This window comes from Branchiostoma floridae, chromosome 15 (genome assembly GCF_000003815.2).
Source record: "Branchiostoma floridae strain S238N-H82 chromosome 15, Bfl_VNyyK, whole genome shotgun sequence".
NCBI lineage: Eukaryota > Metazoa > Chordata > Leptocardii > Amphioxiformes > Branchiostomatidae > Branchiostoma > Branchiostoma floridae.
Window position 1 is genome coordinate 222,103 of NC_049993.1, and position 13,209 is coordinate 235,311.

At 40.0% G+C, this 13,209-nt stretch overlaps 1 protein-coding gene across 6 annotated transcripts in view; it reads left to right on the forward strand.

Moving 5' to 3' along the window:
• Positions 1–13,209, forward strand: part of LOC118431463 (FRAS1-related extracellular matrix protein 1-like) — a 38,245-nt gene that overhangs the window by 9,128 nt on the left and 15,908 nt on the right. For all 6 annotated transcript variants that reach the window (XM_035842700.1, XM_035842702.1, XM_035842705.1 and 3 more), the window contains exons 3-5: positions 3,378–5,593; positions 6,207–6,721; positions 9,530–11,597. In XM_035842700.1, the coding sequence (XP_035698593.1) occupies positions 3,378–5,593; positions 6,207–6,721; positions 9,530–11,597 (4,799 nt within the window). The remainder of the gene's footprint in view (positions 1–3,377; positions 5,594–6,206; positions 6,722–9,529; positions 11,598–13,209) is intronic.

Genomic DNA, 13,209 nt, shown 5'->3' on the forward strand with positions numbered 1-13,209 from the left:
GGCAAGGAAGGCACCTTACTCACCTGTATATACCCTATCTGGTCTATAGGCAAAGGAAAGTTGCTTTACTCACCTGTATAATACCCTATCTGGTCTACAGGCAAAGGAAAGACACCTTACTTACCTGTATAATGCCCTATCTGGTCTATAGGCAAAGGAAAGACACCTTACTCACCAGTATAATACCCTATCTGGTCTATAGGCAAAGGAAAGTTGCTTTACTCACCTGCATAATACCCTATCTGGTCTATAGGCAAAGGAAAGACGCCTTACTCGCCTGTTTAATGGCCTATATGGTATATAGGCAAAGGAAAGACGCCTTACTCACCTGTATAATACACTATCTGGTCTATAGGCAAAGGAAACACACCTTACTCACCTGTGCGGTGTCTTACCTGGTCTGTAATCAAAGGAAATACACGTTACTCACCTGTACGGTGCCTTACCTGGTCTGTTATAAAAGGAAACACACCTTACTTACCTGTATGTTGTCTTACCTGGCCTGTTATAAAAGGAAATACACGTTACTCACCTGTATGGTGTCTAACCTGGTCTGCTATAAAAGGAAACACACCTTACTTACCTGTACGGCGTCTTACCTGGCCTGTTATAAAAGGAAACACACCTTACTCACCTGTGCGGTGTCTTACCTGGTCTGTAATCAAAGGAAATACATGTTACTCACCTGTACGGTGCCTTACCTGGTCTGTTATAAAAGGAAACACACCTTACTTACCTGTATGTTGTCTTACCTGGCCTGTTATAAAAGGAAATACACGTTACTCACCTGTATGGTGTCTAACCTGCTCTGTAATCAAAGGAAATACACTTTTCTCACCTGTATGGTGTCTTACCTGGTCTGTAATCAAAGGAAATACATGTTACTCACCTGTACGTTGTCTTACCTGGTCTGCTATAAAAGGCAACACACCTTACTTACCTGTACGGTGTCTTACCTGGTCTGCTATAAAAGGAAACACACCTTACTCACCTGTACGGTGTCTTACCTGGTCTGCTATAAAAGGAAACACACCTTACTCACCTGTACGGTGTCTTACCTGGTCTGCTATAAAAGGAAACACACCTTACTCACCTGTACGGTGTCTTACCTGGTCTGCTATAAAAGGAAACACACCTTACTTACCTGTACGGCGTCTTACCTGGCCTGTTATAAAAGAAACACACCTTACTTACCTGTATTGTCGTCATTTATTAAGAAGAGAAAAACAATTTGTTTGTCAATGTTAATAAAGGTACATTTTACAATTGAAATTTTCTACGTCATAACTAAATGTTATAAAACATTTCCTTTCTGTACTCAGAAGAGGAGCCCGCTCATGCCATGTTCCAACAATTTATTAGACTATTAATAGCATGTGGTTACATTTTTCTGCACACAAATAATGCAATTAATATTGTTTATGTGTCAACCCCTTCCAATACTTTAAAAATATTTAGGAAGTGAAATGAAATACATTTTTGTATTTGAAATAAGTTTGTACACACTGTAACAGATACTCATCTAATCAAATCCTCATTGTAGCAATGTTTCTGTGATAAATAAAGATAAGAAAAGTCCAGTTTGGTGAAGAGTTATATAATTATTATAATGTAAATAGTATTGTTAATAATGAATAGCTATGTTTTTCTAGTATTGGTTACCTGCCCCTAGTCAGGTTTATAACACTAATGTGTCTGAGCCTTTTGTACATTAATTGGGCACTGAGGAGAATCAATATCCATATTTGCACTAAGTTCCTCAAACCTGGGACAATGCTCTGTTTTCTTTGCATAGTCATAAACTAGATCCAAGTGACTTTCTGGTGGAGAAAATTGAAATATGGGTTAGTACTTTTTTTTAAGCCTTCATTAAGTGTATTTAACATGCTTTTCAATGGGCAGCCCTAACTTCGATGTCTGACCTACAATCTCCTACTAGTAGGCAGAATTACAGTCAAAATCTTTGCCTGAAAAGTGCAAAATGTATGGCATTCTTTGTAAATGTCGGAATCAATCCCTCACTACAATATTCACCGCCACCCAAGCAAATATAAATTTTAAACAAAATAGCGTTGCCACTGCCCAAGCTTCAGGGGCTTGCCGATGTTTTCGTTTGGGAAGTTTGCGATCTGACCTGGTAGATGACTTCTTTCTGGAATGCCTTCTTAATGAATGGCCAATTTGCTGACGTCCCTCCCAAGTTCTAAATGTGTTATCTTCTTCCCTGCGTTCTGTGAACAATAAACCGTGATGCTGATTTTTGCAATCTTGGTCCTGACTTCCAGATTACAGTGGTTCCCGCTACATCAATTTTTCTATTTAATATATTCTTGCTAGCAGCATGGTTTTCTCGACCTTATTCGTGGCAGCAGTGTCAAGTGGGTTGGCAGTGTTTTTTTAAGCGGACCGCAGACCGGCCAGAGTTGGTGGTCCTCAAGCAACTGTGGGCATGGCTGCTTCATTAATGTATCTTATGGACTTTGGGCCAGAAATGGCACCGGCATTCATCATGCACTGCCTTAAAGTGATGAAGATATCTGAACGTTCATTTTGACCAGTTATGTTATACTACCTTGTGCCCAGTACTAGTGTGGTTTACCATTGCCGTTCTCGCACTGGTCTTCAAGTGATGAAATTCATAAGGGTGCATTTCATCACCAGGGGAATAGTTTCACATGTACGAATCTCTGCAATTTGCATACTGCCTGACATTTCAAATTCCACTGCTAAATCATAGCAAAAGGCCCAAACCTACATTTTTTTACACCACTTTGTTCACATCAAAAGTTGTCTGCTATCCAAACATCCAGACCATATCATGTCCAGGACAAAAGATACAAAAGTTCTAAATACTGCTATAATGATACAATTTCCTCAACTGTGAAAATGTTCCATTTTGCATAATTTGCAAATTTCACACTTACTCCCTCACTATCTGTCTGTCATATATGTACATACCAATATGTGTCTAAGCTACCTACATGCATATGCCAAAAATTATGACGAGCCATCAACACTTTCTTGAGTTTTTTTTAAAATGGCAGCACAAGCTTCTAGCTATAAGGAGTCTAAACCTGCAGTATGTAACTTATTCCTGACCAAAAGAGCTCATAATCTACTGCTCCTATAAATGGTATACACGTCTTTTTGTTAGGTTGGCAAATCAAGGATCCGGATATGTGAAGTGATTTTTAATGTAAACGTACTGTATTAACGTACAAATGTACATGTACGAATGTAGGGACAAATTAATGTTACTAAGTACTGGTAGTTTTATCAGTTTCTATTGGAACACTGGGCCGCTTTGAATTTGATAACAGGTGAGACATGTGCGATTGGTGGAGAAGTCTTGCTGATTCCTTTCCTATTATCTACAGGTATTTGACTGCCAGTACCCACCAGGGACCGTGCACTATATCCATCATGGATCATCACTACTGCACCAAGATCAGGTCAAGCTACGTGTGCATCTCTTCACCCAAACAAAAACTGTCTCTGAGGTTTTTATTCTTACCATACGTACACGTGACCAGCAGTATAGAGCTGTACAGGTAAAACGGAATTTGACAGTATCTGAATTTTTTGGCCTCTCTGATCCTTTAGATGCCAATATTTTGGAATTTGTGTACACGAGATCAAATAATGCCAAATGTGAAGCACACATCTCCGTGCCTGTGACTGCCCTGCCTGAATTCGGTCAGCTTGTCATTGGGGAAAACAGGAGGCAAGTGCAGAACCTGAGAGAGCAATGTGACAAGTTGCTGACATTAGGTCTACGTTATGAACACTTGTTGCCCCCTTCCCCAGATGTGGATTTTATTGCTATTACTATTGACGTATATGATCCTAAAGGTGATGAAGAAAGGTACACTGAGAGATTGCATTTACCTATAATTATCATCCCAGGCATGCCCAATACTCCACCAAAAGGCTCTTTTGGTGCGATGTACATCTTGGATGTTGACCAATTCATTCTAAGTACAATAACACCCTCAACATTGTCAGCAGAAGACATGGAGAGTCAGTCCAGCAAACTTGTTTTCAACATAAGCAAGCCCCTTACTGAGGAACAAGGCTACATTGTCCACCTGGATGACCACACTAAGCCAATCATGTCTTTCTCACAGGCAGATATCAACAGCCTGATGATTGGCTACAAACCACCAAACACAAGCTATCAAGAAAGAAAGGTGTTTGAAGTAGAATTTACCATCTATGACAGTCACTTCACTTGGAGTGACCCAGTCATGGTTTTCCTGGCTGTGCGTACATCAGACACTAATGCACCACGTGTCTCCATCAACACTGGGCTGACCCTCCTAGAGGGGCAGTCTAGACCAGTAGAGAGTCACAATTTTCAGGTAGTTGATAATGACAACTTGGAGACGGTACAGATCATTGTTGTAGGTGGTTTGAGACAGGGAAGGCTGTTGGTTAATGGCCTCCCTGCCATTATGTTCACCCCATACCATGTAGCGGATGGTACTGTTGTTTACCAGCATGATGACAGTGATTCTGACAAGGATAACATACAACTGAGAATCACTGACGGAGCCCACAGTGTGAGAGCCAGCTTCCCAATCAGCATCCTTCCCAAAGATGACAGTCCTCCTTTCTTAATCAATAATGTCATCTTCCATCTCAAGGAAGGAGAGACAATTCCAATTGATGGTGACATGCTGACAGCATCTGACATGGACTCCAGTGATGACTACATTTTGTTCAGCATTATCCATCCACCAGTGTCAGGGCACATCCTGAAAAAATATTCATGGCAAACACTTGGTCATCCTATCAAGTCTTTCTTACAAAGGGATCTGTTTGAAGGTTGTATATACTACCAGCACACAGGTGATGAAATGTTTGCTGACTCTTTCGAGTTTGTTCTTCGTGACAGTAACGAACCACCCAATGAGTCGGAACCACAGTCAGTTGTGATTCAAGTCATCCCAATTGATGACCTGCCTCCTGCTCCATTGCCAGAAATGACTAATTCACTGGTTGTCAAGGAAACAGAAGTTGGGATTTTTACTAAAGCACATCTATCTTACCATGATGAGGAGTCAGAGGATGACGACCTTATGTTCACCATCACTACCATGTGTCTGTTCGTGGACTCCCTAAGCTTGGATGATGCAGGTACTGTTGTGTCCACAGAAAATATGCCTGTGATGATAAAGACCGATGCAGTCCGCCCAGTCCGAATGTTCCATCAGAGTGAGATTGATCACATGAAAATTGCTTATGTACCACCGATGCATGACATTGGACCAAAATCTCGAACGGTGCAGTTTATCTATTCAGTAAGTGATCCTTCTGGAAACACAGTGACAGGCCAGAGGTTTGACATCACCATCTTGCCTGTGGATAATGTCTCCCCAGAAGTGCAGGTCAGTGTGCTGACTGTGAAGGAAGGGCAGTCTGTTATCATCACTGTGGAAAACATGATGGTCACAGACATCGACACTCCAGTAAATGAAGTTGTTTTTATTGTGAGTCGCCAACCAAATCATGGAAGTCTGCAAGTGAAAGGTGTTGAGCTGGCACTGAATGGCATGTTTACATTTGAAGACCTCCTCCATTACAAAATCAGGTATGTATTTAAAGCTTTGAATTCATATACACATTTACTCAAAAGCTGCAACAGAAAAGGACAGTCCTGAAACATCAAGATCTGGTGGTAGGAAGGGTAGACTGAGGTGCATGGTTAACTCCAGGAGAAGGAAAATATCTTGATCCTGCATACTAATAGACAAAGCTGTTGTAAAGAAGTTCATCAGGTTGGTATATAATTGATGAATCATGGGGTATCAGGGTTATATATAGTACACACACAAAATTGTTCTTGAAAAAAAGGAGTTCTGCTACTTCCTCACTCAGTCTGCTAGATCGACAGGAGCTACTTCTCACTGCTACATGCAGGCAGATAAGCTTGTATTCACTCGCACTCATTCAGTTTAATTGCTTCGCCTCGTGAAGTCACCTGAAAGCCTGGGCAATTAATACTTTTACATTGTATTATTCTTAAGATTGATACCTTGCTAGACAACATTGAAGCATTCCACCAGATATGTAAAAAAAATTGGGTGTCCAATTCTTAATTTTTTGTTAAATTCTTGTTGTGTTAATTGAAATGTTACGCTGTGTACTACTAAGTCTTACTACCATAATGATTTTTGTTCCATGTTTCATATTTTGTTTTACAGTTATTCTCACGATGGCTCTGAGATACCAAGGGACAAGTTTTCTCTTAAGGTCAGTGATGGAGTGAACTCTGTCACCATGGAAGTACCAGTAGAGGTTCATGCTGTAAATGATGAATCCCCTGTGATGTTGGATGGTCTCCATCAACATTTAACTGTTCCTGAAGGGGAAACAGTACTTCTCACACCTGAAGTGCTGGCAGCAACTGACACAGATACAGATGACTTCCAGTTGACATTCATTGTGGTGCAGCCACCACACAGAGGTATGCTGTACAGGGATGGTGTCATGGTCACACAGTTCAGACAACAGGACGTACATGCTGGTGCTGTTAGCTACTCCCACACGGGAGGAGAGGTTGGGATGACAGCTCTGCAGGATTCTTTCACACTTGTTGTCTCGGATGACCCTTTCCCCCGCAATGCGCTACCAGTGCATGATGTAAATATTACGATCACTCCAGTGGATAATCAGCCACCAGATGTTATCTTGGGCAGCCCTTTTATTGTTGATGAAGGTATGTGAATAATTTTTGTGTATTACCTACTGATACAGTAATACCTACTATACATGTACCAGGTCCTGCGTAATGCTAGTTCACCTTTATCCGTTGGGTAACCAATATCCGTTGCTTTAGAAAAGCAGTATTCATAGCCACGTCATGTCGACAGGTGGTAGTTTTGAACTGGAATATCCTGAAAATATTGCAATTTGGAACTAATGTCCATAGACATGATATCCTAAATACCCTGTTTTTAAAAGCATCGGTTAAAGGTTACTTACCCAACAGATAAAGGTGAACTAGCGTTATACATTGCAGGTCTGCAGTCACATTATCTGAAAAAAGAAAGAAAAACTATAACCTTTTTCATGCACTGAAACTCAGTTGCTAGAGAGCTGTTAAGTGTTGATAAATGACTTTGACTTTATTTGAATTGCAACAGGTACAATACAATGTGGACACAAGTCAGCTAAATGAATTTTTAACACATTCATCTGAAGAACAAACATGGACAAGAAATACATTCATATGGTTCATGAACCTTTCATGCTCCACATTACAACCAGCAAACGCTGTGAGGACCTTTGTGAATGTCTATTTTGCATTACATATATCTATCAATATTCTTCTCTCTCTCAGTTACGAATGTCACATGTTGCAATTGTCCTATAATGTAACAGAGCATGTTAAGACGATTTCCTCATTATTTGTTCAAATTAGATTCCAATTTGCATAATTACCTTTGCCAGAATGGCAAGGTTATGTTTTGGGTAGCGTTTGTATGTATGTATGTACATTTGTACATGTATGTATACATATTTCTATGTAGAAGCTAAGACCAGCATAACTCGAGAATGCCTGGATGGATAGTATTGATATTCGGTATGTGGGTAGTTCTTGATGAGACCTAGAAATGATTTTGGGCCCCCTAGCGGCCTGTCATGGTACTGCAGCGGAACTTACTGGTTAAATATCTGGAGTTCTGGACATGCTTAGGCTATGATTTTTTAGTGGTAGACAGCTCTTGATGCCGAGAGTAAGTGGTGTAGGTTTGGGGCCCCTAGCAGCTTGTTTTGAAACTGCAGGGCAGGTTAAGTGTCAGACTCTGAAAGGGAATAACTCAAGAAGGGGTTGACGGATTGTCCAGATTTTTGGCATGTAGATAGCTTGAGTGATGCTTCATATAATTACATATTATTTATGCAAATTGGAATCTAATTTGCATAATTAATGAGGAAATTGTCTAAACACACTCTGTTCCATTATAGGACCATTGCAACATGTGACATTTGTAACTAAGAAAGAGAAGAATATTTATAGATAATTTTATATATTTTGCAAACTAAAGACCTAATTTGCATGATTAGTGAAATGTTATAATGTGATAAATGACGGGAACTTCATACTTGTAGCACAGGCTTTTAGCTAGGATGTTTTCATAGGGTGTCCAAATTTCTTGCCGTTGGGCGAGCGCTGCAGGTGTGAGTATTGTAGGGGGTCTGGGGGTTATTTTTTTAACACGCCGTACAATGTATGCCTGTACGCCTGCCTGGCTAAAAGCCTGTTGTAGCATTTGGAAGTTATGTACAGGTGAACATAGTTGAACATTAATTATGCAAATTAGGTCATTGTGCAACCTCATTTGCATAGAATATAAAAAATGCAATTAAAGCCTTCTTTCTCAATGTAGATTGTGTAAGTCTGTTGTTTGGTAAAGGAGATGATCAATTCATATAATTTATGCAAATGAGGACCTTATTTGCTTAATTAATTCCAAACAGAATTAATACAGCAGTTGTAAAGGGAAGAATCATTTGGCGAAGGTATGGGATAATTGTTCCAATCAGGCCATGATCGTTGATTTGAATTTATGAATGAGAAATTTTTAAAAAGTCTTCGGCCTTGCTGTAAATCATATGAAGCAGTTGTAAAATGAGCACATATATGCCATAGATTAAAATAAATATCGGAAAATGGATACTCATGTTCAAAAATGCCAAAGTAAGTTCCAAAGAAGAAGATGTGAAAGAACAAAAATGAAAAGTTTGGTATAATGGGGGCTGCCCTAAGTTGGCACATGCCCAGAAATGGTACGAATCTTTAATTTATATTTAAACTGAAGCGGCTACCACAATAACTGCAAACATACATCACAGTAACTGTTGAATTTCATGAAACACACACTCAGCTGACTCCCTGCTATTCTCATATTTCTGTTGTTATGTTAGCGGTCTATAGCTGAGGTTGTTTAAAAAAAAAAAACTATAACATGCACCTCTTAAGGGCATGGCAATTGTGTCTGGACTGTGAAAACTGTATGACTGATATGACGTTTAAGGGCAGTATGTGAACATGGCTCAAACACTATTGCAAGGCTCCCCTTAATTATAGGTTATTCCAATCAACAGTTCAAAGTCCTCAGAGCTGGTCTGAATCAGCACCAAATGTAACACTGATATGCGGCGAGGATCAGTGAGTGAGAGTGAGAAATGTAACACCAAAACCAGTCTTTTGATAATGATTAAATATATGAATCTTAGAAAGAGCTTGCAACATTTATATCAAGATTGCCTTAATATAGATCTTGAGACTTTTTAAAGTTTTATGAAACATCTTGAAAAGAAACATCTTGTATCTTGAGATTGTTTTCAGAAGCATCTCTAGATGTTTTAAAAAGGTCTGGAAAAATCATGATCTATTCAAAGAATCTTGAGGCTGAATAAAGAGAGCTCAAGATTCTCATGAAGTGCTCTGCTACATGTAAGTCCAATAATAATCTGCTCGCTGTTTATAATTCTATTGTTGAAATCTATGTTTTTACAGGCCTGTCAACCTCTATCCAGGACAGAATGCTGAATGCCTATGATGTTGATACCGATGAAGACAATATTGGGTTCATTGTCACACTGCAGCCAGCATGGGGATATGTGGAGAACATTGCACCCATGCCTGGTCATGAAAAAGGCAACGTTGGAATTCCAGTTTCATCCTTTCAGTTGAGGAATATCAAAGATGGACATATCAGATATGTTCAGTCTGTCCATATCGGAACAGAACCAACCCAGGACCAGCTGGTTGTGTGTGCTACAGATGGAAGACATCAGTCCAACAATGTCACCATTCCCATAGCCATACGACCACGGAATGATGAGGTTCCAAACTTGACTGCTCGTGATATTGACATTGTAGAGGGAGCTGCTATGGAACTGAATTTGTCTATGCTAGATGTTACTGACTTAGATCTACCACCTGACGATATTATATTTTCTGTGACAAAGCTTCCCAAGCATGGACAACTGTTTGACAGCAGTCACAGGGCCAGTGGTAGCAGTCAGCACAGTAATGTCCCACAGCATTTTACTTTGGAGGAGCTGAAGACTAGGATGAGACTGGTCTATCGCCATGATGGATCTGAAAGTAAAGAAGATGTATTCTCTATTGCTGTTACTGATGGAAAACATATTGTGAAAAAGACTGTCAAAGTTAGCATCAAGGCAGTCAATGATGAAAAACCAGAAGTGATCAGAAATACTGGCCTCATTGTTGGTCGGTTAGAAAGCAAAATTTTGTCTAGTGTTGTTTTACAGTCCCAAGATAAAGATGACAATGCCAAGGATCTTGTGTATGTTCCACTTACCGTCCCTAAAAGGGGTGTGCTGCAGCTGAGACAAAAGCCTTCTGAAAGTTGGAAGGACATAAAAAAAGACAGAAACTTTACACAGTGGCAAGTGGACATGAACATGGTGAGGTATCTACACACCGGACTCATGGGATCTAAGGGAATGGATGTGTTTAACTTCTATGTGACTGATGGAGTGAATGTGTCTCCTATGCAGGACTTTATTATAACCATCAAGAAAATGAAGAAGACGGGAATACAGGTACTCAGTAGGGATGTTCACATCAATGAGGGAAGTAGGGTTGTCTTGAGTTCAGATGTCTTGTCTGCCACAGATGGAACTAATGAGGTAGAAAAATTGATCTTCACCGTTCAAAACCCACCCAGCCAAGGGAACATAGAAGATATCAATGAACCAGGAGTGCCCCTGTACACATTCTCTCAGTTGGAGTTGCTTGGTCGCAGGGTTGTTTATGTCCACACAAGTAAGGCTGATGTTTCTTCAGACTTAATTACGTTTACAGTTACTAATGGAGTGAAGGAGCAGAATGTTTCTCTCACTGTCAGCATCATGGCAGTGGATGACACACCACCTACATTGTCTAAGAATTTGGGAATCAAGCCCCATGTTGGAGAAGTCGTAACCATAACTTCACAGGATCTGCTGCTGACAGACCCAGATTCATCAATGGATAATCTAGTGGTCAACATCATCCAGGGTCCCAGATACGGGCAGATCCTGATCGGTGGAGTTCCTGTAGCTGATAGATTTACTCAAGCTGACATAGATGCCAAACGGATATCTTACAGACATAGTGGGGGAAAGGCAAGCATTGACAGATTTTCTTTCACTGCAACTGATGGGAGAAATAAGGGCTTCTTTTTGATGGGAAAGCTGTTGGATGAGCCAGTATTTTTTGAAATTGAAGTGGATTTGACAAAGAGGCAACCACTGCAAGTAAGAAAGGCTGTTCCCTCTCCATTGCTGAAAATGAGTGGTGGGCGTGTGGGATTTCAGCTGACAGACGAAGTGCTTAAAGTTGGAGACTCAGTAATGAAGTCAGTGCAGTTTGTTTTTACAGTCACACGTCTTCCCCTTCATGGCTACCTTGAGAGGAGAAGAAGTGGTTCGATCATCACAACATCATTTACACAAGAGGATATCAGTGATGGAGACATTGTGTACATTCTCAATAAGGATGTGTATGTGACCAGTGACAGCTTTTTATTTGATGTGTCAGACTCAGATGGAAATATACTGAAGAATCAAAGGTATGCACCGATTCATTTTATTGTTTTCCAGCAGACTTTGTATTGCACAATATCACCAAGAAAATCAATTGCAAACTTGTGTCTGAAGTTTAAAGCATCATTCAGTAAGGTTTAAGGTTATTGTGGCTGGTGCAATGGCTGAGTGAGTAGAGTACTGTTTGCCTTGCATACACTGTGTAGTTCATGAGTTTGATCATACCAAAGACTTTGAAAAATGATACATACTACTTCCTCTGCTTAGCACTCAGCATTATATTTGGGAAAAATTATGGTAGTTAAACACACCACTTAATGTGGACTAGCCCTGATGTAGTGTTGCAAATAGATTGTGTGACCAAGGGCTATTGAAACAAAGATGGGCGTCGTTAAGGTTTACAGTCTGGCTGTAAAATGTAACATAATGTTTAGCATAAAAATACCTCAGGAATTTTTTATATGTAGATTTAATGTTAGATGTAACTGTATTATATTGGGTTCATCTCAGCAGGGAAGTACAAATGTACTCACTCACTCAGGGAAGTACAGTATACGTTAACATTGCAATTCACATAGGAGATAGTGGCCTTCGATATTAATTTGATTAGGGTTGTTGTTGACTTGGAATTTGGGTACAAGCCCCGAACAGGTAACAAAGTTATGCACAATGTATGTATCACTACTATGTTTAGTAACATCTATTATCATAATACCGGCACGATTACGACGATTTCTCTAGCCATTCTGATTTGACAAATTGTCAACGTATCATTTTCTCCAGTTACATGTTGCTGTTATAGCTTACCCTTGCCACTTCTTCTGTGTAACTTTTCTGCCACTCTTGTCTTGCTAAAAGCGTAATGTCGTAATTGTAACACGCCGCGGAATTACACGGCGAACGGGCGCGTGGTTGAGAGGGGGTACAAAATACCGGCCGGAAGAAACACAGCACAATTAACTGTCGCTATGTACCTTTATACATCCTCCATGTTCCTTCATTTTGTGTTAGTAAATGCATAAAACATAAACCTGCATGAGCATACAAAATATCATGAGAAAACGGACGTATACTGTCAAGAATTTTCATTTAACTTTTGTCTGTCACAACCGCTGTGATGTAACACTTTACTGCTAGCGTAGGTATAAAAATGGCGGGAAAATGGCTGCGTACGTTCAATTTTGCCCATTCAGTCGTAGATCTGGGCTGTTATGCAACGGTTCTTCACACTTTTACATGAGTTGTAGGTCACCAACAGAAATTCAAGATTGCTGTTGAATCATGTTCGTCTTGTGCCGTGAGCATGTGTAATTATGATCTACAAATCTGGCAATGAATGTGACGGTGTGTTCGTCCCACGACGAGCTGCCTGTCCCGAAAAAGATACTGAAAACTTTTCGCCTTGTTGTCTTCGAATGCATTGTAATCGATGCTTTGTAAATGATGTATTGGACACCTAGATGTCTGAAGTGTGCACACCTCAGAAATAACTATTGTTGCATGTGTAGATCTCTTTAAATTCCATTATTTTTCATCGGCCGGTATAAGTCTTATGGCCGGTATTACGCCAATGCATGTTAATCTCAAAATCAATATGTTCTGATTGGCAATCAGTACAAATGTGGCATGCACACCCAA